Raw genomic sequence first — 26,308 nt, forward strand, 5'->3', positions numbered from 1 at the left:
CCCGCAGCCCTGAGACCCCCCTGCCCCCAGCCCGGCTGGAGCAGCGCCCGGGTGAAGCCCTGCCCCTCAGATGGCAGCAGGGACCTTTGCACTGCGCTGGATGTGGGGCAGGGACCTGACCCAGCCAAGCACACACAGCCTGTAGGATGCTGCCTCCCCGTCTTGGGCCTGCTCAAAGGATGATTTTATAAAGAAAACCATTTTCCCCCAATTTGTGTTCGGGATAGGCAATTCATGTTTGAAACTAAATGGAAAAGAAACTGCAGTTCTGAGGGTTCATTTCTCTTCATTCCATCCCTTCCCCCTGCTCTCCACATCAAAAAGAATTGTGAAACTGAAAATGCTTCATTTTGATGCGTGCTTTCAGACACGAAAGTGATGGAGATCTCTCCTGCTGCTGGAGAAACCATTTCCCCCAGCACCTCTGCCACCAGCATCCAGCTGGGCTGGCAGCATCACCCCACCAGCTGGTGCTGTGCACCCGGAGCTGATGCTGTGCACCCAGCTGGATCCCTGGCCCCTTCAGAAGGGATGGGATGGGCGCAGCTTTGTGCTGCCCTGCCTCCACCCCACGCCAGGCGAAGCGGAAGCCAGCACGGTAGTGGGAGAAGCAATTTTTGAGTAGTCAAATCCGGTGTGGGAGAGGATGTGTGGGTCAAGGAGGTTTCCACACCTCAAGGGTCAGAATGGGAGAATCAGCCATTTTCCTCCTCCCACCCTGACCCTCTTTGTGTGCCTTGGGTGCTGCGAGCCCCTGCCCCTCCGAGGAGCCCCCTGGTCCCTGCAGGAGAGCCACCATCTGCAGCCAACCTGTGGAGTCCCCCAGACCCCCGTGTGCCTTTCCAGCTGCCGCTGGGCCTGGGGAATCCCAAGGAGAGTTGTCCTGAGGGTGGGAGGCAGGGAAGGGGAGCTGCTCCCCTCCAGAGCAGTGCTGCAGAGGCTCCCGACCACTTTCTCGACACAAATCTGCGGCAGTAATTGAGGTATTGTGCCTCCTCAGCCTGTACCACACATGCTCTGACTGCAGTCTTTCCAGCCTTGTCAGTTGAATGCCTCCTTGCTTTAATCCCCGAGATTGCTGAAGGATGCTGCTTTCATCTGATAGCATTTATGGACTGTTATAATGAGCTTTGGCTTGCTGAGATAAATTAAATTGCTCACCCAGAGGTGCAAACTTCATTAATGCCAGCAGTGAGTCAAATCAGTGTTATTCTAGCACAGAATGTAAACAGGCTGGACACATGAAAGGGGATTTGGCTGGGATTTTTTTTTTTTCTCTTTCTTTTAACCTTCCTAATTGTTGTTGATTTGTATCTTTTTGCTGCATGTGTTCAAACTCTACCGCTTTTCCACCCCTTCATCTTTTAGGAGAAACTGTCAAATAACGCACCATTCAGGGCTGAATGATTTAACTGCTGAATGTTAACAGTTCGCAATACTCCACAGTTTTACCTGGCAAGTTTCTAGCTCTTTCACATGTTTGACAAGTCCAAAAAGACACTTGAGGCTAGACCTGGTGAGAAATTAAAGGGCGTCCCTTGTTGCTGTCCCCGTTTAGAGGCTTACCAGTGGAAATAAGATGCTGCAGACTGGGACAAATGGCACAGAAAAGACAGGTACGAAGCCAGCAATGCATGCACCGTAAATATCCAGAGGACGTGTCAATGCATAATGTGACAAGCACGAGCTCTGTCTGTGTCCTCAGGGGTGACACTCAGGCACCTCTCACTAGGTCTATGTGTGCACCTTGCAGGGGTCACGGCCATACAACAGAGCACTCGAGATTCCTCGCTCGTTACGTTCACCTTCTTCATCACGTCTATAATTAGGTCCAGACTGGCTGTAGGGGACCAGACGCCGAGGCTCCGTGCAGGCACAAGAACAAGATGTCACAGGCTCCAGGTCAGCCCCGGGCTGTGGGTCCTTCAGCAATGGTTGGTTTCTCCCAGTCCATTTCCCTAGTACAGGTCCTGGGGATGCCTTCTAGTTCCTTTGGGCAGGAAATAACGCAAATGTACCACCATCAAGTTCATTCATAACAGCAATTGAAACCCCTGAGGATCGGCAAGGGAGGATCTAGCCGCCAGAGAAGCATTTTCAGGAGCAAATGTGTGGGAGCCATCTGTCGCCTCACCATCCGTGGTGACAGTCACAGCATGTCTCTCTCTGCATCCTGCACTGCAAATTTACACCGTGACTGGAGGTTGCCTAATACATTTTGCAAGTGTTGCCTGCCAAAAGGTGCATTGCACCAAATGGGACACAAGGCTTAGCAGTGACAGTGCCCCAAGTGGCTCTGAGCAAAAGGCACTCAGCTGCTTCACACCCACCCCCCCCACACCCCCCGGGGGGGTCCAGTGTGGCTGGCAGGTTTGCAAAGGTCTTGAATATTCCCTCCAGAAAGTTTCCTGCTTCCTCTGAAGCAGGGTCACAATAATCTGCTGGGTTGTTGTTTTGTTTCGTTGTTTGTTTTTTTATTTCTGGAAGCAAATAAAATAATTCCTTGTTGAGAAACACAGTGAGAAGCTTCCAGAAGAAAGAGCATTGGCCAGGGGGACAGCTTGCTCAGGGTGACACCTATGGCCACCCAGCGCTTCCTCAGCCGCATGTGCAAGCTCGAGGAATTTTTGCAAGCCTGAGGAACTTTTGCAAGCCCGAGGAACTTTTCTTTCTGTTCCTTCACATAAAAGCTGAGCGACACGCACGCACATCGGGTGGCCAGAAAAAAACCCACAGGGCTTACAAACCACGAGACAGTGGTGCACAGGCTCCTTTCGCCGGGGAGGGTGGGAGGAAAGAAGCGTGTGACAGCTACTCATCACATCGCTTCGGGCGACACCGGGAGGCACCGGGATGCTGCAGCAACACACAGCGCCAAGCTACAGAGCAGGAATTGACTGACAACAGTTTCCCGGCCCATACGATGCAGGAGTCAGGCCAGGTGAGGACATGAGCTGGGCTACCGCAATTCCAGGACATTCCCTCAGCTCCTAGGGCCCTGGGATGAGAAGATGAGCGGGGACCTGAATTTTCCTTGGACCAGCTCAGGATGCACCTTTCAGCCCCACCTGCAGTGGGCCCACACCCTGGGGGTGCATCCCAAGACAGGGGACCTGTGTGGCCGGTGACCACGGGATGGGGCGCACAGCCAGCTCTCCAAAGCACGTGCCACCCACGGAGGCTGCCACGTCCTTACCGGTGCTGGGCCGAAGGCAGTGCAGCACCCACATCCACCACGTGCCCACACGGCACCCCACCTTGCACCGTACCTCTGTTCCTTACTCATCCTGATTTCACACACAGCAGCAATATTTACAGAGGAAAACTGACTGTGACTTCAGCAAAAACAAGCTGCCCCCTCAGTCCATTAATAAATCTGGTTTCAGCGCCAAAACATTTTAATTTCCACTTCTTCAGGCTGGCTTTGTCTCATTGTCTCTGTTTGTACTGCGGTTTGTGACAGACAGCTTGTCTCTGGCAGATGAAAGTTTACCATTACGGTAAATCTCTGCAGTGTGGCCAGTGAAATATTAGCGGAGCCTTTCCCTATTCACCGATTCTGCTAATTAAAGGCACCGCTGCGCTGTCCCTGCTGCGGGGGGAGGCAGCAGAACCCGCTGCCCGGTGTGGGGGGGCTGCGCGGCGGGCAAGGGGGGCCAGCAGCCCCCCCTCGCCCCCCCGCCCTCGCTTGGTCCCGGGCACCGGAGGGCCGAGATTTTCAGAACCGGCGCAGCTGCCGCTCCTGCCCAGCCCCTCGGGGAGCGAGCCCCGTGCCCCCGTCGGCCGGTCCGGTGGGAGGGGGCGCCCTCCCAGGCAGCGCGGTGTTGGGGGGCTCCGGCCGCCCCCCCTCCGGACCCAGCCCACCCCCCTTTCCTCCGGGATGCGCCGGGCGGGGGCGGCGGCAGCCCGCGGCGGGGCCGTGCCCGGGCGGGCGGGGGGCGGCCGCAGTGCCGCCGGGGGAGGCCGCCCGAGGGGGCGGAGGGGGGGGAGCGGCTCCCGGGGCCGAGGCCGGCGGGAGGCGGCCGGGGGCGGCCGTGGCGGCGCGGCCCTGCCCAGCGCCGGCTCCTCTCCGCGCCTGGTTGGTGCCGTCGGGGCCGGGGGCGCGGCCAGGCCGGGGCCGTCCCGGTAAAGCGGCGGCGCGGGCGGCGCGGCCCCGCACCATGGAGGGGCACCTGGCGCGCTGCAAGATCGTGGTGGTGGGGGACACGCAGTGCGGCAAGACGGCGCTGCTGCACGTCTTCGCCAAGGACTGCTACCCCGAGGTGCGGCGGCGGGCGGCGGGCGGGCGGGCGCGGCCCGGGGGGCGGCCTGGGCTCACCTCTGCTCTCCCCTCCGTCCCCCCAGAGCTACGTGCCCACCGTCTTCGAGAACTACACGGCCAGCTTCGAGATCGACAAGCAGCGCACCGAGCTCAACATGTGGGATACCTCAGGTGGGCTGCCCCCCCCGGGGGGGGGGGATCGGGGGGTCGGGCTGCTCTCCGCGGCCGGGGTGTTCCCCCCTGCGCGGAGACCCCGGGTTGGGGCTGCGGCTGCGCCCCGCGATCCAACGGCCGCTGAACTCGCCCCGGCCGCGGGCAGCCCCGGTGAGGGTCCCGGGGGGGGGGGGGGGGGCGACCGGCGGTGTGTGCCTGGTGCCCGGTGCGGGTCCGGGGTGGGGGCGCCCGGCGGTGTGTGCCCGGTGGGGTCCGGGGGGGGGGGGGGGAGACCCGGCGGTGTGTGCCCGGTGCGGTGTGGGTCCGGGGTGGGGGCGCCCGGGGTGTGTGCTCGGTGCAGGTCCGGGGAGGAGGGTGCCGCTCCGGGACGGGGGGAGCTGTGCGGTGCGTGCCTGGTGCGGGTCCGGTGCGGGGGAGATCCGGCGGTGTGTGCCCGGTGCCGCTCTGGGGGGAAGGGAGGTGGCGGTATGTGCCCGGTGCGGGTCCGGGGGGTGCCCGGCGGTGTGTGCCCGGTGCCGCCCCGGGAGGGGGGGGGGGGGCTGCCCGGTGCCGCTCTGGGGGGGAGCGCGGTGTGTGCCCGGTGGTGTGTGCCTGGTGCCGCTCCGGGGGGGGGTGCCGGTGCCCGGTCCCTGTGCCCGCGGTGCGGCCCCGGCTCCGCGCTGCCCGGGGGTACCGGCTCCGTGTCCCAGGAGCGCCGCAACCCTGGGAGGTGCGGGGGCGGCGGGTGGCACTGACGCGCCTCGGTGGGGGACACAGCGTGGGACAGGGGGACGCCCCGTGGGACAGGGGGACACAGCGTGGGACGCACGGCGCGTCGGGGGCTCCTGGGGGCTTTTCCTTTTGGTTCGTGTTTGCCCCGTTTGTGCCCTCGGCTGTGGTTCTGCCTCAGCCCACCGAGACCCTTCCCCACCCTTCGCGCTGTCCTTCTGCGGAGGCCTGAGTGGCCGGTGCGGTGCTCGGTGCAGAGCTGGTAAAGCACCGGCACCCAGCGCCGTTGGCGTGCGCCTCGTCATCTCCCTCTGCCAGCCTGCTTGGACTGCGGCGCACGCACCGTGCGGCTGAACGCTGTGCTGGGATGGTGGGTGCACATCACGGGCTTGCTGATGCCCTTTCCCTGTAATTTCGGGTGTCTTTGTGACCGGTGAAGTTCTCTCAGTGTCTGAGAGCAATAGTAAATGAAAACGTGACCTAGGACTTTCTTGGCATTTGTACAGTCCAATTCTTTGCTGTAATTTTGCATCCATCAAATTACAGCCGTAGGATCAGCACTGCTCTACCTGGGGTGGTGGCTTTGCTGAGCGTTGGACTCACTCTAACATGTAAAATGCGTTTGTTGACTCTGTTCTGGAGCTTCCTGACCGGGAGGCCTTGCTTTCGCTGGCTTTTATTCCTCTAGACAAAAAGGGATCTTTAGCTTTGCCCGAGCCGCAGGGATGCTGGCTCTCGGGGCTGCTGGAGCCGCAGGTGAAGCATCGGCTCTCCACGTGTGATGGGGAGCTGTGTGGGAGTCCTTGCATGGTGGCTGGATGGTGCTGGGCTGGCGTGTCTGCGTGAGGTCCCTCGGGCATGGATGGTGACAGCGAAGCCATCCTGGTTGAGCTGGGGGCCTTCCCTGCCGAGGGTTCCCTGGAGCTGCTCGGATGGGGTGAGTCGGGATCGGGGTGCGCCGGGAGCGAGGGGTGGCTGACCCCCCGTATCACCTGGGTGTGCTCGTGCGTACACCCCCAGCTGGGATCACCCCGTGGCTGCGGGGGCTCCCCAGCCCTGGGCTCCACAGCCTGCGAAAGGGGCCGGCTGGGGTGTCTTTGTTAGGCACTGGGTGGCTTTGCTCCGAGTGTCTGTGTTTGGCGTGAAAAACTTCCCCACCTGAGCGTGCGGCAGCGTGTTTGGTGCGTTGTTTGCTTTTTAGGAATTCTCCAGAATGTTTGCCTTCGATCTTAGGGAACGTTAAAAGAAAAGGACATGATATAAAGCTGTGTATCTGATACCTGCATCTTGTGCTGTCGCATTCATTTTTACCCTTTTCAACAAAAGATACAAGTTTGTCTAATGTTTATCTCCATAGCCAAGAGGAAATGAACTTTGATTCTCCTTTCTCCTTATGAAAAATGTAACACCTTTTTTAACAGCTTTGTAGATGAAGTTTGCTAGATAGTTTTCTGGATAAATTCCCTTCTGTTGCAGCTTTGATTTGAAATACACAGGAGCTAGTTCTTCAATAAACAGTCCTGCAAAGCAATGCACAGCAATTGTCCCTAGTAATCACGCTGATATTTTTAGCTGTGGACTGCAAGCTGCTGTTGAATTTCCAGTACCTTTCGGAGACACTTGTAAACAGGAGCTTTGGGAAAAGAAATTTTGCACAATAGTGAATTGAACCAGCTGAGCTGGAGAGGTTGAGAGTAACTGGTTGCCCTCCTCATGCAGAATGACGGGCACTGGGATGCACTTTCCCTTGTCTCTGTGCTTCCTCCTGTCTCTTTCAAGCCGCTTTGCATGCAGGGGCTTATTGTTCATGATAAATTCCATCCCAGCAAGAGCGGGAAGGGAGGTGCTGGGAAACTGCTCCCATCACCCTGTCAAGATCACCCTTTAGACTTTAAACACTCACCATCTCTTAGGTAAGTAATTGGAACTGATGATCTCCTTCAGAAATCAGAAGAGAGACCTGGACAGAGGGACAGAGGAGCTGACTATTGATTTTTTTTTTTTTTTTTTTTTTTTTTACCCCCCTGTCCCGTAGATAGTCGTGACAGTGGTCGGAGACTCTGGAAGCTGTGCAGGGTGAGCTGAGCATCAGCCAGCAACGGGTGTCGGGGCAAGAGCAATCTGCCTGCAAAATTCCCTTTATTGTGACCAAGCGTGGCCACAGCCTACCTGGCCGCCCAGAAATCCCACTGATAATCCCTGTACAAACTGGGACATTGTCTGCTCCCTGGGGGCTTGTAGTATTGCCCCTCCTGCTAAGTGGCAAATGCAGGCTATGACATTAGCAGCTGGCAGGCAGGCAGTAAATCTAGTTAGAAGAATATTGCCGTAGGGTGGACAGAAATGATGGAGAACTGAATGGCTCCCAAATTGTATTGGGACCTCCGATTTCCTTGAAATGTCTTTTAACCCTTTGTCTATTGATTACTTTTCCTGAGGCGGGAGGGTGACTCTGGAGAGTTTCCAGCACTGAGGATCCTTCACGAGGATGAAAATCTGAGCTGCTCAGACAGGGCAAATGCAAGGACCCTGCACCATCACCAGGGAGAACAGTGAACCAAGTCTGAGCTTGACCCCTTGTCCATCAGCTGCAGGTGCTGGTTGCATCTCATGTTTGTTTCTGTTTAAGCTGGTCCCACCTCAGGGCTCTCTGTGGGAGTGAAATTGCTTCGGGTGCCATTTTACAGCACAGCAGGGATGTCCCATCCCTCCCATCCTCCCTGAGAGCCGGTGCTATGTGCTGCTTAAAAAGCAGTTTGGACCCCTGTGTGTGCGAGGGAAGGGCTGTGGAGCCAGCCTGCTGGACAGGGTGGGCAGGGATCTGGCTCTGGGGAGCTGCCATGCCCTGGCACCTCTGCTCATGAGCCTTACGGAGGACACAGTCGGTGCTTTGCTGCTCTTCCTGCTCCCGTTCTGGCAAATTCTTTGTTGCCTGTTGGCCGAAAGTGTTTGGCACAGAAACAACTCCTCTGCATGGCGCCGGTCCCTTGGGGTGGGGGGGAAACTCCTGTTCGACGGGATGCCTGGTGGCTTGGGAGTGCTGTTCCCGGAGGGCTGGGTGCCTCCCGGACCTGCAGTGCCGGTGCCCCAGACCCGTCGGGGAAGAGGTTTCTTCCTTGTGGCCAGGTGGAGGAGGGGCGGGTGGCTTTGGGATCACTAGCAGTGCTTTGTGATGAGGAGTTGAGTTTCATTTCCATTCTTCAGAGGTGCGAAGGGGAGCGCAGTTCCCGCTGGCTGCGAACCGGGGCAGGGAGGTTTTCACCAGCGATGCGATACTTGCATTCCCTGTGGGATGTGGGATCAGGGAGTGTCTGTGGCTCTGCCCTGCTCTTGGAGGCTGCTGTGGTGCTCAGCAGGTCTCCGGTGCCGAGGGCGCTCAGCGCCGGCCAGCCTCCCCAGGGACGGGCTCTCGGTGCATCCCCACGGTGACCCGGGCATGGCCAGCGGACCCACTGCCTGCATCTCTGGACTGGCCCAATGCCACGCTCGTGCCGGCGGCCCCGCAGAGCCGGGTCCAGCAGGGCAAGAGACGGGCTCAGGCCACGCTGCTGCCTTGGCAAGGCCAGGTGCTGCGGCGTCGATGCTGGCACGTCTGGGGCTTTGCCCTGTACCGAGGCGTTTTTTTGGTTTTGTTGCCAGTAATAATGGGGAGGAAGCTGTGCTGTGCATGGCAGCCTGGGCTCACTGCTTTGCTTTTGGCTCACACCCCTTTATGCCAGGAGGCTCTGCCTGCCCTCTGTGTCTGTGGCCTCCAAGTGCAGGCAGGCAGAGCAGTGATGTGACCTGAGACCATTCATTTATCTGCTCGGTGCATCTTTTGCTGATGCAGATCCCAGCTCAGAGTGGAGCTGCCTGGTAGGGGCATCTGTGCCGGTGGCCATGGGGGAGACCCAGGCCTGGCATTGTGCCTTGCACAGGATCCCTGTCTTCTTGGAAAGCTGCTGGAGAAGACTTTTCTGTCCTTTGTGGACTGGTGGGATGCACTGCTGCTGAGACCCCCAGTGTCTACGACATCCCACGACGTTGCAAAGACCAGTGCCACAGGTTCAGCAGTGCCACTGTGCCCCGCTCTGTGCTGCAGCTCACAACAAGGGAGTTGCTGCCAGCCCTTCGCCGGGGCTCCTGTCTCTTAAGCAGATGCGCGTTCAAGACAAGAATAACGCTGTGAGTTGCAAATCCCCCTCCGCCTCCCTCTTCGCCTGTACTCGGCAAACAGTCTGCCTTGGTATGGCCTGTGTGGGAACGTACAGGCTGCGATAACAGATCCTTCTTTAGGGGAACTTCCGAGGAATGTTGATGAGATTAGAGAGCTGAAAGGGGCCGAGTTAAGCGATGGCATCTCCATGGATGCTGAGGCTTGTCCGTGGATTCCCAGCATGCGGCTCCAGGATTGCCATGGCTGCCTCTTCCAAAGTGCAAGAGCAAGTTCTGTCTTGGGAGGAGTTCAATGCCACTTGCACTCTGAAGCAAAAGGAAAAATGTGGAGCTGCCCTTTCCGTACCAAAATAGCTCCTCCCATGCTCCCTGTTGAGGCTGGGAGCCTGAAACCAGCATACTTGTGTTCTGCCTCAGCACAAATACGTAGTTAAGCCTAAAAATATGTGCAGCTGGGTCACATTCTCAGGCAGGTCAGTAACCAGTCAGACAGAAGTTGAAAGAGTTGCAGCAGAAACAGCAGCAGAAACGCTTATGCTGGAGTGGTGGGTGGAGGATGGACCTGAGAAGACGTGACATGACATGACATGACAGTCCCCGGGAGGATTGTCTTGCTGGGCTGGGCATGGTGTGGGGGTGCTGCAACGCTGTGTGGCTGAGGGATGGAGGTTGCTCCTCCTGCACCTCCCTGCAGCAAGGGCAGCATCCATCCTTTCTCCCCTGCGATCCAGGAGGGTCAGCCTCTGGGGGGCTGGGGGTGTCCTGGGTGTCACAGGGGTGCTGAGGAATGGGGCCGTTGGCGACAACCAGCCAACCCTGTGGGCTGCTGTGACCTCGTGGGCAAGGAAGGGCTTTCCTTGGGGTGGGTTTGTTCCTGGCTCTGATGCAGACCCCTTTCCCACAGGATGGGGGTGATCTGCTCTCTCCTGTGGCAAGGACAGCACCGCTCCGCTCTCCCTCCTCCTGCTGTCAGTCTGGCCTCTGTGGCACCCACCTCCCAGTGCCACTTTAATACTGATTTTTTTGCCTGGTTAGGGCAAGTGGAAGCTCCTTATCGGGGCGGTCACATCAACAGACCTGCAGACACTCCCTGGAGCAGGGCAGTCATGCCCCATCCTTTGCTTTTCTAATGGTCCTCGCCCAGCACCCTGCCAAGGATGCTCCCCCTGCCCCACCGAACGGTGCTGGTGTGCCCAGGCTCGGCTGACGGGGGGGGTGGGGTGGTGGCAGGGGGCTGTGTGGGAGGGGGAGCTCTGAAGGAGCCGGCCGATGTGCCCCCCAGACCCCGTGTGTGCAGCAAGGACACGGATGCAGCTTTCCTTTTGCCCCAGATTCTGAAGATTAAATCTTCACTCGATTAAACTTCACGAGCGTACAGGCACAGCCTTCCCTGTGGGGAGAAACCTTATCTGGTAGCTGAGCCCTCGGGGACGGCTCTGCTGCTTATGCACAGCAAACCTGAAATGTGCAACATTGCAGAAAGATAATGGTGTGTGCTCAGCCCTCGGACGCCTTTCCCAAAGCTGGGGCGTGCGCGGGCTGTGCTCTGGGAATCTGCTGCCACTCCTCGTCCTTGTTGTACCCCCCAGGAGGGGTAACAGGCAGCAATGCCCGCTGCCCTCGTGATGTGGCAAGAGTGCCAGGAAAGGACCTCGAGCTTCCATTTGTCTCCGCTGTCAGCTGCCAGAGGGATGGTTTCCAGCGTGATTATGAGAAGCCTGGATGAGCTCCTCGGGCTGCTCTGCAACCCCAGCCCTCCCACCCCAGGCACTCGGTGATGCTCCCCCAGAGATGCCAGCAGGGATTTCTACAAGGAGCTTCCAGAGCTTCCTCCCGACTGCCAGAGCGAGGTTTGCACCTGAGCAGACTCCTCTGGATCCCTGTGAGCTGCGTAGGTGAGAGAGGGCACAGGACCTGGATGAGGCAGAAGCACCCTGTGCCTGCCTGAGCTGAGGATTCCTCTGCTGGTAAATCCAGCAGAACAGCCTCCTCCCGAGTGACAGGTTTCCAGTAATCAGATCTGGAGAGGGGCCCAGAAATGCCACCTCAGCCTGTGCAAATACCATTCCCTTCATCCTGATCATGCCCATCCTGAAGGTATGCCAGCTGGGCTGTTTAGTATTTTACTCATTTTTTTACGTGCATCGTAAGAACTAGGAGCAGAGGTTAATTGTCCAAGCGGATTAGCTCTTGTTTCAGTTAGGCACTTTGTAGACGGTTGCTTGTTCCATGTCATGGAATGGTTTCCTCCTTTTCTGCACTTCAGGGGTTTGCAGCGGTGTTGCACAAGAGAAACGTCATGGTCCAGCCATCAGAGGAGCTTGCAAAAGCCGGAGGACCGATGGCCGTACTGTGCCTGGTGTCCTTTGGAGGGCTGGGCTAGGGGCAGTTCCCTCAGCTGCTTTCTGTCTCCCTCCAGCTTCGGTGGGATGCCTCGTCTCTCCTTGTCTTCCCCACTTTCTCTCTGGCACCAGGGCTTTGTGTCATGTCATGACAGCCCTCCGACCCTGACCTTGCTGGCCATCGGGTTGGAGCCCTCCCCATTGTGGGGCTCTGTCATACCCTGATTTCGGACAAATGTGTGACCATCGCTTGGGTAAACCCTTCCTGAGGCTGTGCCTGCAAGGCTGGCGGGGGCTCCTTCCCCAGTAAAGCCTGCTGCTGGGGGGCTTTCGGTGGGAAGGCGCCGGGGATGCAGTGGTGAAAGCTCTGCCCTGTGGGCTGTGATGGGGATGGCGTGATGGGGATGGCCTCTTGGAGAGAAGCTGTCGCCGCCTTTGCCTGGCTGTGGGGCTGCTGTGGGCAGAGCCAGGGCACCCCGAGCGGCGCAGGGCACCTGGGTGCTGGCAGGGGTGGCAGCGTGCATTTATCAGCCCGGCATGTCACATGCCCAGGGCTTTGCTGCAGAGTGGAGCTTGGCACGATGGTGGCTCCATTTGACTCTTATTTTGCCAGATCTGCTTTGCTCTTAGTGCCACTCACTTTAATCTTTAATGTCACTAATTACTGCTTCTTTCATAATTGTGACCTTGGAACTGGGTCTGGGCTTTGGACCGTGGTGCTGCCAGAGCCCGTCGTTACCGGTGTCCCCCAGTCTGTCACCAGGGTTTTAATTCTTGTCTCTGCCACTTGGCGCTTTTCTGGGCTGGACTCTAATTAATGAGCACTGTATCAGTGTCAGAAACATGTTTTTTTATATCAGTGGGATCTGCATCATCCTCCCCTTCCAGACAATAACGAGCTGGGCAGGGTCAGGGATCCTTAACCTGTCTCTGACCCCTGGCTGAGCGGGGACCTGCAGGGTGCTCAGGGATATTGCTGCACGTTATCAATCTTCAAACAAAAAACTCCTCTGATTTTTTCTTTCAGGAGAGAGGGTCTGATTTCACGCTGGGAGGATGAAGTCGGTCTCTGAACTTGTGGTGGTTCAGATCATCGTCTCCCTGATGTGCGGCTCTTGCAGTCTGGGAGGCTGCAATGGCTGGTTTCCTGGTCCCCTGTCTGTAAAGCTCATCAGCCTTAATGACACAGGGAATGAGGAGGGCATTTGCATATTCTGGTCCATCACATGCTGGGCACACCGACCTACTGCTCTTCAAACATCACTTTTTGCCTTTGTAAGGGCAACTAAAATCTTGAAGGCAAGCACCCGTGTCTGCAGTTGGCCGTGCTTATGGTTCCCCCTAAGTGAGGGGTGGTCTCTGAGAAGTCCCTTGGCGTGGAGATGCCGGTTCCTGGGCTCTGGGGATCCCACCTCCCTGGCTCCAGTGAGGTGCCTCGCAGGAGGAGGTGTCCTGGGGGATCTTGTAGGCAGGATGCGGCCACAGGAGCTGCAGGACTGTGGCTGGGGCTTGTGCCACGCGGGGGCTGGTGGCAGTGGGCACGGCGATAGGCACGAGTGGCGTGTTGGCACCGGTGGCTTCATCCTTGCAAAGGGACACCTGAGCCCGTTGTGTGCCCGGCTGGGGGGGTCCTGTGCCGGGTCTGTGACCTGCCCGTTCCCACCCGTGCTGGCTGGGCTGTGGGACAGTGGAGCTGAGCTCAGTGAAGGGGCCAGGGAAGAAAAATTTCTTCCCTCGTCTGTCTGCAGCCAGGATAAGGGGAGTGGGCATGACCTTTGGGGTTGTTTAACTGCTGCTCTCCAGTGTTCCCTGGGGCTGAATTCCTCCTCATCCTCCGCTGTAAACCCTGCCATTGTTTCTCCGGGCTGATTTCCCCTTTTTTTCTAGCAGCGGGAAATATTTTCGGGTGACTCTGTGCCCTCTTGTTGCATCTGCAGAGGAAATGGCAGCTCTGGAGCATCCTGGATGTCTCGGAAAACCAGCGGAGATTTTTGTGGGCTCACCATGGGGACTGGCCTCGCCTCTGTACTGGGGTGTCTGGGACAGCTGCCACTTCTGGCCTTTCATTCAGGGCCAGGTTTTCAATCCAGGCTTGTATGTGCTCCCTGACAATAGCCAGGCTCTAGCAGGGGACGTGTGCCTTTCTCATGCAAATGCCTGCCTGCCTGGGGAGAGCCCCTCCAGAGCCTCAGACACCCCCCCGCCCCTCAGCTCAGCCTCTCTGGGTGAGGGGTGGGGGGCAGGGGTTGGGGGCACCCAGCTGGCACAGCCCCTTGCAGCCCCCTTCTTCCCGCACCGCTGCCATCCGATCCTGGAGCAGCTGGGTGGGTTGTTCCCTGCCCAGCACGTCTGTGACTTGTACAGACAGTTCGTTTGCAGTCTTAAAGGTGTGATATAAATAAAATATATTATTAAACACCTTCTTCATTATCTGCCCTGGCGGAGGAATGCCTAATCATCAAAGCCGTGCCGTTCCCTGGCACCTGATGCGATGTGAACCAGGTCTGGTGCAGTGATGGAGCGTGTGCCTCCCGCTCCCACGCCGGACCCCTGTGCAGCCGCATCGAGGAGCCCCTACCCCAGGTGTGTGTGTGTGGGGGGGGGGGGCAGGGGGGCTCAGCGCCGTGCCTCGGCACGCAGAGCCTTTGCCTCTAGTGAGCAGCCGTTCGGATAAATTTCTCTGCAGCAAAAGGCCGCTTGGAGCTGAGAGTTCAGCTGCGGGAAGCCCGGCGTAGCCGCAGGCAGCGCTGAGCACGGGTGCTGGTACGCGGCGGCTCGGGGGGTTTGAGCCCCCGTCCTGGGAAACACGAGAGGTGGCCGGTTGGGGCTCGACGGAGGGTGGTTTGGAGCCGTGGCAGTGGAGGGGATGGTCTCCCTGCGTCTGATGGATGCTGGCTGAGAGGTGGTACGGGCTTCTGGCCGTGCGCGGGGAGAGGATGCTGAGGCAGCTGCACCTTGGTCCTGCTTTGGCGGCTTTGTCCTCCGGACAAAGGCTCGGCTGAACCGGCCGTGGGATTTGTCTAGCAAAGATGCCATCTTCTCCAAAGCCACTGCTTGTCTGGCACCGCCGTGCGGGGAGGTGACCCCCAAGCGCTCGGGGCTTGTTGATGCAGCGCTCCAGAAAGCTGGGATGAATTTCTGCTTCATTCTGTGAAGGATGTTCTTGGCTGTCCCTGTGGCAAGCAGCATGTGCCGCAGCGTTGCTGGCACGGTGGGGAGAGTTTACAGTGAGCCCTCCGAGACAAGTGCGATGCTGAAAAATTTAGGTCTTGGCAGTGCTGGTCTCTGTTTCAAACCAGAGCTGGCTGGGGTTGCGGGAGCCCCTTGCAGAGCAGATCGCGGCTCTGCAAGCCTGTTTGCTTTCCTGGTTTGTAATGTGCTATTGTGGGATGGAGGATGTCCGGGTGAGGAGGCTCATTATCTCTCAGAACAGCTAATAAGGAACAAATGAAGATTAAGGCTACGTTGGTGTAGATGAAACGGCACGTTTTGGTCCCCTGCCCCTGAGAGCAGCATCTCTGAGTCACAGTGCCATGCATTTCGGGGGGCTGCCAGCTAATAAGAGGAGCTACTCACGGCTGCATCCACCCCTGAATTTCAGACAGCAACTGTGTGGATTTTATTTTTAAGCTGGTTTTTGGCTTCCTCCAATTTTCTCTCTTTAACCACGAACAGATGCACATAGGTCCTGTTTCTTGCAAACCTGGGTGCCAAGTGGGAGAATGACTCATGCAGTAAAGGCTGGAGCTGCAGACACATGAGCCCTGGGCATGTGTGTGTGTTCAGAAGTGCCAGACTGTGGGTCTCTGGGGTGTCTTGCTGGGGTATCTGAAAGGTGTCGAGTGCTCAGAATCAATAAAACTGAAGAGCTGGATTGGAGGGAACTGAGGCTTTTGTGTTAGGATTTTTTTTTTTTTAATTGTCATACTCCGTGAAAAAGTAATAGATGCAAAAACTGGAAGAATAATCCCCCAAACAGAGTCTCCTGATTCAATAGAGACATCTCCAAAGAAAGCTGGAGGTTACCCAAGTTTGGAGGGCAGCAGCTCCCCTGATCTGCTGGGCAGCCCTGGCCATTGGTCTCCATCGGTCTCCTGTGGTGGGGCAGAGGCTGTGAGCACTGGCTGTTACCTGCTGCCGGAGCAGCTGGTGAGCTGAAGGTGCCAGGGGCTGCTCCTGCCCTTCGGAGTTGGAGCAGAAAGTTAATGAATACAAAGGTGATTTTGATCTCATGAAGAAAATCAGGTTCTTGACCTAGTGCATCCCTTCCCTCAGCTCCTCCCGCCAGCACAGGGGCCTTCCCTCCTGTGGTCCCAGGTGGTGGGAGCACAATTCCTGGCATGGGGGTGGGAATGGTGCTGGTTCTGTGGGATAACCGAGGGGTCACGCTTCGTTCTGCACTGGCGCTGGATGCTCTCCGGCGCTGGATGCTCTCCACCGAGGAGCTGGCTGGCTGCTGAGAGGAGCAGAAGGTTGCTATGATACAGTTTGCTGTGGCAATGTCTGTGCTCAATGGAGCCAAAACCACCTCTACAAAAGGAGCATTCCTGGGCTGGGAGGGGGCAGATTTATCTGCAGTGTTTATGTAAAGCTGAGGAGCTGCAGCGAGAGGATGTGTGTGGGAATGGAGGGAGCTTTCCTCCGGAGTGCTGGGGGCGCCTGTCTGGAGGCAGACACCGTCACACGATGGGGGAGATGGGGGAGAGGGCATGGATGGGATGAAGGACCCAGCAAACCCAAGCCTGTGGATCGATGCTGGATCTCACATCCCACCCAGTAAAACCACATCAGGCACGAGACTGGTGGCTTGGTGCTGCCTCGGAAGGTGACCCCATCCTTACTGGGGACTGGGTCACCTTGCTGCGTGGCGGGAGCACGTCACTGGGGCCAGGTCTGCTGGCTCTGCTGGTTGTGAACTGAAGCAGCTTGAGCCTGAAGCGAGGTCAGAAATCTCCCGCGCTTGGGATGCGGGGCTGCCGTGGTGCCCGGCGTGCCAACCTGCATCCCTGTCCCCGGGGCTGGCCAAGGCACCGCAGGGACTGGCTCCTTTCCATGCCGGCAACGTGACTTTCCTTCTAGGAGCCGGGTTGGGCTCTGCAGAGACCAGGGTCTGTTTCTTCTGGGCTGGATCCCATCTGCTGCTCTTCCCGGTGACTTTGCAGGGATGGAGACCCAGGCTGCGGCTTCCGAGAGGAGCGGGGGGTGTGGGGGGTGCCTTTGCTCCTGCAGGCTGGCAGCAGCGTGGCTGTAGGACACCTGTAGCCCATTTTTCTGTGAATTTTGCTGTTGAATGCCCAGGTGCCTGCCCCAGCCAGAGCATGCCCGGAGCTCTGTGCCGTGGAGGTCCCAGTTGGAGCTGCTGGTGGTGTCTCGCTGTGGGTGGGTGTTGAGGGCAGGGTGGGTGGGCAGCCTCTGGAGCTGGGTAGGTTTGGGAAGACACATCTCAGCCTGCCCCGTGCAGGCTCCGGGCAGAGGCAGGAGCGGTCACAGCCAGGTCTGACTCTTGCAGAGGGATCTGGGGTGTTTGCAAAGCCCCTGGATGTGGAGCTGTGCCCCCCGCTCCGCTGTACATCAGTCCTGAGCCCTGGGGCAGACAAGAGCCAGGGTCGGAGCCCATGTGGAGAATCATCCTATTCTCCTCTCACACTTATCCCGGGCAGATTCCCATCCTCCCGGAAGCATAAGCCCCCATCATCCATAATTCATCAGGTGCTGAACTCCATCAAGGAGCCACCTGACAGCCGGGCTGGGTGCTGCACCCTCCTCCCAGGGTGGGAAAGTGTGGGGTCCGGGGGTCCTGGGGGATGCAGGAAGCGCATCCGGTTTCCCGGCCTCGGGGTGGGTGATCCGCTCCCCGAGGAGGCAGATTCAACAAGGACTCTGGTGTCTCTGCTTCCCCTTTTCATAAATAAACATCTGCTTCTCATCCCTCCAGGAAGTTTAAGCCATCGTAAAGCCAAACATAAAACCGAAACGCTGGTTTTAAGCAGCCGTGAGCTGATCGCGCCGTTACTGGTGGCTGAGGCATCCACAGTGGCACGCAGGACACGCTTCGGATAAAAGCAGTGTGGGACAATGACTTTAATGCCTGAAATTCGTATCGAAGGGGGTGTGTGTGTGTGTGCATGTGCGCACGCGTGTGTGTGCGGCAGGAGCTGTGCAGGAGTCAGGCTGGGCTCTCTGCCTGCTCACTGAGAAATCCTGCAGAATACAGACTCATCCCCTCCCCTTTACAGCTTGTTCACCAAATCCCGTCGCATCTTTTAGGTACCAAAAAGAATCTGACTGTCTTTTTTTCCTGCACGAATCCTGAGCGAAACCAATTCTTTTAGCTATCTGAAATTCTCACAAGCTGCGTGAGTGAGCTCTCCTGTATAAAGATAGCAAGGGAGCAGAAAAATCAGCAGCGGCGTTCCCTGCGTTTTCTCAGCCACACCTTTCCACCGTGAGCGGTGCAGCGACCGCATGGCAAGGCACAGGTTGCATAGCAAGTGGTGGGGACAGGGATGTGATGCTCCGCAGTGCCACAGCCCTTCCAGGCACCCTCTCCTGCAGAGCCAGCCTGCCCTGGCAGCGCAGCTCTGCCGCCTCTTGACTTGCCGGCTGCTCCCTAGGGATGCAAAACTTGCATTTATTTCCACTCTGCAAAGGGATAGATGTAAGGGCACAAGGACAAACCCTCTTGTCTGCCACACCTAAACAAAGGGACCGATCCCTCTGCAATCCAAACTGCTGAAATCAAACTTCTGGTTCCTGGTCAGAAGCTTGAGTCAGCATCCTTCACCTCCGACAGAGCGGTTGTTTGCATCATGTGGCAACACCTCCAGTTCTTACTGGAACTGGAGAGCTCTGTGCCAGGCAGGGGGGGCTGGGGGTCCTGCCTGCCCGTTTGGGTAATGAGCAGTCAGTGGGGTGAGACTTGCTGCTCACCGCTCTCCTCCCGCTCCTCTCTGCAGGCTCGGCGTATTACGATAATGTCCGTCCCTTGGCCTACCCGGACTCGGACGCTGTGCTCATCTGCTTCGACATCAGCCGCCCGGAGACGCTGGACAGTGTGCTCAAGAAGGTGAGTGCCTGGCGTGCCCCCCCGGCTGGCGAGACAGCTCTGCAGCGGCGCGGGGAGCACCCTGCGGTCCCTGCTGCGGTCCCTGCTCCCAGAGGCTGTCATCAGGGCTAAAAGCTCTGACCCTGGGGCCAAGCCTTGGCTTCCAGCACGCTGGGATGAGGATGGGTGGCTGCTGCTGCTCCCCACGCAGGCTGTGCAGAAAGCAAGCTCTTTCCATCTGGAAGGAGCCCGGGGAATGGTGTTGCTCACGGTAGCTGGCGTGTGCGTGGGGTCTGCGTGTGCGCACACATACAAATGTGGGGACAGGGAGAAGCGTAGGGTGTTTTCTCCGTTTTCCATGGACCTTGGGAAGTGGTGGGCATCTCCTGTTGGCAGAGCCACCAGTCAGCGTGCGATGGGTCGCTTGCAGCAGTTGAGAAGTGGCTCCTGGTGCCTGTTTCTATGCAAGTAGAGAGCTCGGTTTTTTGGCTGTCACATCTGCACAGTAGGAAAGACAGCAATCAGCTCTCTGTAGCTCGACGACAAGAATAATGAGCTGTGGCACTGGATTTCAAGCCTATGAATGAATAAAATGAGACGGCACAATGCCACTGAAGTGGAGAGCATGCAGGACCCTGAACACTGCCTGCCCTGGCAGAGCTGACCGGCCATGCTCTGCATTAGCAGCCAAGCTAATATTATTTATTAGAATATTATTTTTATATATATTTGTATTTATTAGAATATAAGAAAATATTATTTATTAGAATAATAATTTTCCTTAGTGTCTTTCAGCAAAGCGGGTGTTTCTAGCTGGCAGGTCTCAGAGAGCCCCACCAGGCTGGGGACCCACTGCGGAGCACCGCGGCCCGTCCCTGCTTGCCATGCTCTGGGGCAGTGGGTGGCCCCTGGGGAGAGGTTCCCATGCGAGGCTTTCCTCTGAGATGGGATGAAGTCCAGCAACTCAGGGTGCTGCTCAGGGGAGAGGGTAAATAGCCTCCTGGTCACTCATATCCCTCGTTTCTGGCCGTGCCCTGCTTCCTTCCATGGAATTCAGGGAGATGTGGTTTCAGCAAGCTCTCACAGCAAAGCTCACTGGCGGCTGCATCCTGTCCCAGAGGCCAGCCTTGGCTGGCATCTTGTTTGCGAAGCTGTCGGAGACACCGAGGCGTGAAAAGCGCTACGGAATAGTGATTCCTGTAGCTGTTCTCCCCAGCGAGCCCCAGGCTGCTGGGGCTGGACTGGCCATGCTGAACAAGTCCCATTGTACTGGCTGCCCTCTTGGCCTCTCCGCATTTTGCCAAATGTTGTGCTGAAGCAAGTGCCTCTTACTCAGCTGCTGGGAGGGCTGAGAAGTAGGTCTGTGTCTCAGAAGTGTCCTGGTGAGGGGACAAAGACCCTTCAGATAACTCGGTCAATGGCTTAGTGTTTGTTTCCAGAGCAGGTCCTGGGTACCAAGTGTGCTGGGTGGAGGGAGGCGTGTTTCATCTGGGCTGAAAGAATTCACTGCTCGGCTTGGAAGTCAGCAGAATAGTAATGCAAGCAAATCACTTATACCTTAATGAGATGCAAACCCGTCAATAATTAGCTGGGGTTGGGATTTATTTGTGTCTCTCTGTGCGCTCTTCATGGGAGCCCACACTTGCTCACTCCGTGCACGGTCTCCCCTGTGCAGCCTCACGGATGCTTTGAGTACTGTTAGGCAATGTCTTTTTGATACGGTGACTTAAAATAAACCCTAAATCACAGGGGATTTTTTAAGTCCCTCTGAGTAGATGCCTTGTTTCCTTTGGTGCAGGCGTGCAGCCTATGGAGGTGAGGAAAATTCCTGAGACGCCGTGAAGTTGAAATGGGTTTTGGGTCTTGATATCAGGCGAAGAAGGAAGCAGCAGAAATGCTAATTCAGCAGAGGAAATCTTCATTATCGCTGCCCTTCTGATGTCTGGGCTGCCTTTACAGATGAAGGGAAGGAGCCAGCTGAGAGAATGCGAACAAGCAGCTCTTCATTTTGTACAAAGCAGGTTTTCGTGGGGTAGTGCCTTCACTCTGACAGGTCTCGATAGCGCAGCAAATCTTGGGCTCCCTAAGGTGTCAGTCGTGTGGGAAGAGGGTGGCACCTCTCCCACGGATCGGGGAGCCCTGTGTCATTCCAGGCAGCCCTGACCTCTGCCTGGCAAGAACAAACCTGATAGCTCAATCCCTTTGAGGATTTTCATCCTTCAGGTAAATTAGGGTGCTTGAATTCTTGCTCGAAAAGAACAGCATCATCCTCCTTTTGTGGGTGCGTTGCAGCTGTGACACCAGCATCTCCCAGTAGCTGTGCAGCCCTGGGTGCTGGGCATGTCTGTGAGTCCTGGTGGACAGATGTCGCTGGCAGCAGGGGAGGAGGTTCATGGTGAAGATACTTGAGCCCATCTCCTGATGGAAAATAAGATTTTTCCCTGTTTTGCAGTGCTTCGGTCTGATATCGGTTGAATGAAACTTGGGGCGTTCTTGGTGCTCCCTTTCTCCACCAGGCTATGGACACTGGGTTGTGGGCTTGGTTTTCTTTGCCCTTCTAATTGCCTAAGGCACATGCCTAGCCGCCAGTTAGCGCAGAAGGAAATTGCTAATTCCAAGTGACATCTTTAGCCAGGGGTAATCTCTTTATTGTCTGCCTCCTGCTTCAGAAACACCAGATCAGTAACCAGGGTGTTGATGTGCTGATGGGGTTGTACAGGTCTCCCCAGGGGGAGGTCACAGGTGATGGTTTTATTTACTGCTGCAGACAATTAGCTGCGCTTTGGGCATTAATTTTTGGAGCTCTGAAAGGGATTGTTAGTATGAAGGAAGTGGATGTTTGCCCTGGCCTTCTTCCATTGCTTCAGTTCTTTATTTCCCTGGCTGTAGCTGCGCTCTGAATATCTTAAAAGTCTTTAACAGGTGGCTCCCAATAATAAGCAAATAATGAGTGTGATTTGCAAAGAGCTCCCTGCCGCCTGTGGTTCAGAAGGGGCAGCAAGGGGGACCTTTGGAGGACCAGCAAGGGTGACCTTTGGAGGACCAGCAAGGGGGACCTTTGGGAGGACCAGCAAGGGGGACCTTTGGAGGACCAGCAAGGGTGGCCTTTGGAGGACCAGCAAGGGTGGCCTTTGGAGGACCAGCAAGGGTGACTTTGGGAGGACCAGCAAGGGTGACCTTTGGAGGACCAGCAAGGGTGACCTTTGGAGGACCAGCAAGGGTGACTTTGGGAGGACCAGCAAGGGTGACCTTTGGAGGACCAGCAAGGGTGACCTTTGGAGGACAGCAAGGGTGGCCTTTGGAGGACCAGCAAGGGTGACTTTGGGAGGACCAGCAAGGGTGACTTTGGGAGGACCAGCAAGGGGGACCTTTGGGAGGACCAGCAAGGGGGACCTTTGGAGGACCAGCAAGGGTGACTTTGGGAGGACCAGCAAGGGTGACTTTGGGAGGACCAGCAAGGGGGACCTTTGGGAGGACCAGCAAGGGGGACCTTTGGGAGGACCAGCAAGGGTGACCTTTGGAGGACCAGCAAGGGTGACTTTGGGAGGACCAGCAAGGGGGACCTTTGGAGCCCCAGCTCTGTGTGCTGGGCTGTGGGGTGGTTATTTTTCCACAGCCGTGCCCACGAGTGGTCTCCTGTGGCCCAGCGCAGGGGGCTGCAGCTTTGATTTGAGAGGTTTGCAGGGCATATCTGGCCCAAACGAGCATGAAGTTATCAGAGAGGCACGCTGACCATTCCCATCCTTGCCTGTGGCAGTCATTCACGTGCCCTGATGAGTTCATCAGTCTCGGAGCAGCTGCGACCCCCGTTTGGAAAAGCCACACGCACCCGAGCGCGTGCGGTCTGGCCCTCGGGGGGCTGCTTTCCAAACCCCATCCCATGAGAGCTTCGTGTTACATGCAGAACACTGAAAGCTGGCTGGCCTCATCTCCAGCACAGCCTCCAGAGCTGCTCCCAGCCTGCGTCCCCCCCGACAGCCCCCCCTCACCATGGTGCCCACCGTTGCCCATGCCCCATCCCCTCTCGCGGCGGCACCAGCCCAGGTCCGAGGCAAGAGACCTACAAGTGGTGCTGGAGCGGCACCAGTAGCAGTCTGGGTAGCCTGACTGGTCCAGTTCCAGGTCCTGTGCAGAGATGAGCCAGGACAGGGCGGCTTGGCAGCCCGTGGTGGTGGTCAGCAGGCGCAGGGACCCCGGGCTGCCGTGGCTGCCGTTCCTCCGTGGGAGTGGGAAGTGCCGCTGGCTGGTGGGAGCAGGAGAAGCTGTGGATCAGACCGGTGGGCTCTGCCGTGGCAGGGAGTCATGGAGTGTTTGGCTGGGCGATGGTGTCCGGGAGGAGCTGATGGCACGACTCTGCTGGCCTGTCCTCCCCCCAAGGCTGGGGGGTCTTGGCTGGAAAGGGGCTGCGAGCAATGAGCTGAGACCCTGTGATTGCCTTTGTCGCTCCAACCTGCCCCTTTCGCAGGCTGCCTGCTGCCAAAACGAACTTGACGTGGAGGTGCCACTGGACCTCTTGAAGCGTCTTGTACACCGGCAGCCCCTGAGCACCTTCTCCCTCCTGTCTCCTCCGCAGTGGCAAGGGGAAACTCAGGAGTTCTGCCCCAACGCGAAGATTGTGCTGGTCGGCTGCAAGCTGGACATGCGGACAGACCTAAACACGCTCCGGGAGCTTTCCAAGCAGCGCCTCATCCCCGTGACGCACGAGCAGGTGTGTTTCAGCAGCCATCCCCCTAGGGCTCAGGGAGGGGAGGCGGGGAGGGGGCTTTTCTGTAGGAGCTACTGGTCCGAGGAAGCTCAGCAGCGAACGACCCGCTGTGCCCAGGTCTCGGTCTGAAGCTGGTTTGATCCTGCCTCATGGATGCTGAGCTGCTCATGCTTACGGCGCTCTTTGCCCCAGCTCTGGCAGACCTTGACTTGTTCCTGATGCTCTGCTGAACAGTCTCCTGGTGAGGAGCTGAAAAGTTTGTCCGCAGAGGTGGTGAAGATGCCTGATTTGACAAGTTGAACTGGCGAAAGGGGAGTGTTGTGCTTCTGCAGCTCCTAGTTCAGTGCAGCTCTTTCTGCTCCAAGTGACTCTCCTGCTTGGGTTCAGTGTCGGGGCAGCACTGCTGGAGGGGTGCTGGCCACAGCCGGGGGGGTCTGGGGGGCTGCAGCTGCCAGTGGACCCAGTGGAGTCCCCAGGCTGGCCGGGGGACCCCAGTTTTGGTGCGGTGCAGGGGTGGCCGTGCCCTGGGTTGCTCTGTGCCTGGTGCCACGTTGAGCAGAGCAGGTCCCAGGTGACTGTCCCGCTGAGAGGGGTTGTCCTCAGCTGCAGCGGGGGGGCATCACGTTAGTGAGAACCTGCAGTTGATGCAGGGTCCAGCACCCGGTAGCACTGTCTGCTCGGGAGAGACCCTCACGTCTGGTGGTTTCGCACCAAGTGAATGGGTGATGAGTGAACGTTGTGGGAGAGCCGCTCTCGCCTGTGCCCCGGCGCTCCGGTGGGGCTGCCAGCGCAGCCAGGGCTGCCGGCGATGTGAAAGGATGCTCCTTGCAGAGTGCTGGTGGCTTAACCTTCTTCCTTCTTCCTCCCGCTCTCTCTGGACCACAGGGCAGCGCGCTGGCACGGCAGATCGGGGCAGTGGCCTATGCAGAGTGCTCCTCCAAGGTCTCGGAGAACAGCGTTCGGGATGTGTTTCATGTGACCACGCTTGCCTCGGTCAACAGGGTGCACAAGAACTTGAAGCGCAGCAACTCCAAACGGGGACTGAAGCGGGCATCACAGATGCCTGGCAGGACGGACTTACTGAACGACACAGAGATCAGGAAAGACCGAGCCAAGAGCTGCTCCATCATGTGAAAACCAGGCTGTAAATAACGTGTGTGTGTTTGTCCATTTTGTACAGTAACTGGCTGAGACAGGGCATGGTGCTGGCTGCGGGAGCCAGCCCGCCTTGCCAAAGCCTTTCTCTCAGGCTCTAGGGCTGAGCAAAGGTCCCAGCTGCAACCCGGGGTGCTCGTGTCACCCCCCACCGTGGAGACTTCTGGGTTGGCTGCTGCTGTGCGGATTGCTTGGGGTGATGGAACCACTTGGCAGAGGAGTATTCAGGTGCTGGAAGGTCTGTGGCTGGGTGAAACAATGTAAAAGGGAGCGATCCTGTGTGTGTGTGTGCCACCCTCCTGAACCTGCAGCCCAGCCTCTGCGCCTGTGTGCAGCTACACAGCACGCACAGCGTGGGGCGGGGGGCTGTGTGGGACCTGGCCTGCAGGGTGGGAGGCGGGTGGGATTGCTAGCAGCAGAGTGTGACCGGGAGAAGGTATTCTTCCAATCTTCCTTTAGAAGAGGAGTGATGCTTTGAGGTGGTGCTGCCTTCAGCTAGGCTGGACAGCAAGTCACCATGGAAGGTGCAGGTCTGGGCCAGAGCTGGGAGCAAAGGCACTCTGGGAAGGAACCTTAGCCTGATGAGACACCACAGTAGTCCACCTTTTGGGAAGAAAATAGATAGGTGGCTCTTTACACGGTATTTTAGGTACTTGAACTCCATTTGAAATGCAGCAGTGTGGATCTGGCTCCAAGGGAGAGGTCTATCTATCCCAGTCGATGCATCCTGAGAACTGTGGTTCCCCTCAGCAAGCAAATGCCACTCGGGAGCTTGTGTCCCAGCCGCTGACAGCCTGGTTACTCATCCGACTGCTCCCTGCCACAGGCACACAGCTTCTGACAAAGCAGCCTGCAATACCGCTCCGCATCCTGCTCTCCACCCATTCATTTCCAGCTGCAGATTGTGTTGCATGGTGCTGTGTTTGTCTGGTACAGATAACCAAAAAGATGATAGGCGTTTCTGCACCCTGTCCCCGCTGCGGCAGTGGGAGGGAAGGTGCTCCCTGCCCCTCCTGCCCTGCTGTACAGCCTCCTCCCAACACCTCTCATTGCTTCTGCTGCTGCCCTCTCTAAATGCCTTTGACTACAGTGTTAGCCTTGACTTAATGTCGCATAGACACTTTAAAGAAAAAAGAAGCTGCTCCATTGCCAGATCCAGCTGTGTCGGTGGGCTCCAGAAAACAAATAAACAGCGTTGGAAAATGCATAGTGCTTGGCTCTGTTCGTTTTTAATCGTCAAACCAGGCATCCTCTCAAGATGTCTTAGTGCCTGACTTCTGTTTGTGTCTAATGTATCTCTCTAGCTCTTGAAATGCACTCACACAGACACTTCAGTGAAAAATACAGGGGCCTTAGCTGCATCTAGTCAGTTTGGAGCTGAAGCACCTGCCTTGAATAACCTCTCACTCCACCCTGAATCTTTAAATGCTGTGGAGCATTTGCAGGTTGTCTATGCCCGACCCACCAGTCTGAGCTGACGTGAGCTGCCCCTGGCCTCACTGTGTCAATAGCTGCAAGCGAAGATGGCTTTTGACTTTGTATTTTGTGTCTGCTCTCCCAGCCAGGTCTTAGACTTCAGCTGCATCGTGAAGGCTGTTTGGGGAACTGGAGCATCTGAATTACCAGCACAAGAAAAGCTCAAGCAACGATGGAATGCTGTTGTGCTGGGTGCAGGTTGCAAGAGTATGAAAACGCCCAGCTGCAGCCTGGGAGGAAAGAAACCCAGCAAGGCACTATGCCAATAACAGCCTTCAGCGTCACGA

At 57.3% G+C, this 26,308-nt stretch overlaps 1 protein-coding gene across 1 annotated transcript; it reads left to right on the forward strand.

Annotated features, from left to right (window-relative positions):
- RND2 (Rho family GTPase 2) lies at window positions 1–25,752 on the forward strand. The gene is made up of 5 exons (XM_080369547.1): window positions 1–4,262; window positions 4,345–4,432; window positions 18,597–18,706; window positions 23,259–23,393; window positions 24,276–25,752. Exons 1-5 carry the CDS (start codon window positions 4,161–4,163, stop codon window positions 24,522–24,524), a joined length of 684 nt encoding a protein of 227 aa, XP_080225673.1. The 5' UTR covers window positions 1–4,160; the 3' UTR covers window positions 24,525–25,752.
- The last annotated feature ends 556 nt before the right edge of the window (window positions 25,753–26,308 follow it).

This window comes from Falco punctatus (assembly GCF_963210335.1).
Source record: "Falco punctatus genome assembly, chromosome: 19".
Lineage (NCBI taxonomy): Eukaryota > Metazoa > Chordata > Aves > Falconiformes > Falconidae > Falco > Falco punctatus.

Coding starts and splice junctions, on each gene's coding strand:
- RND2 (XM_080369547.1), top strand. CDS start 4,161: ATGGAGGGGCACCTGGCGCGCTGCAAGATCGTGGTGGTGGGGGACACG. Junction 18,707..23,258: donor TGGACAGTGTGCTCAAGAAG/GTGAGTGCCTGG, acceptor TCTCCTCCGCAG/TGGCAAGGGGAAACTCAGGA. Junction 23,394..24,275: donor TCCCCGTGACGCACGAGCAG/GTGTGTTTCAGC, acceptor TCTGGACCACAG/GGCAGCGCGCTGGCACGGCA.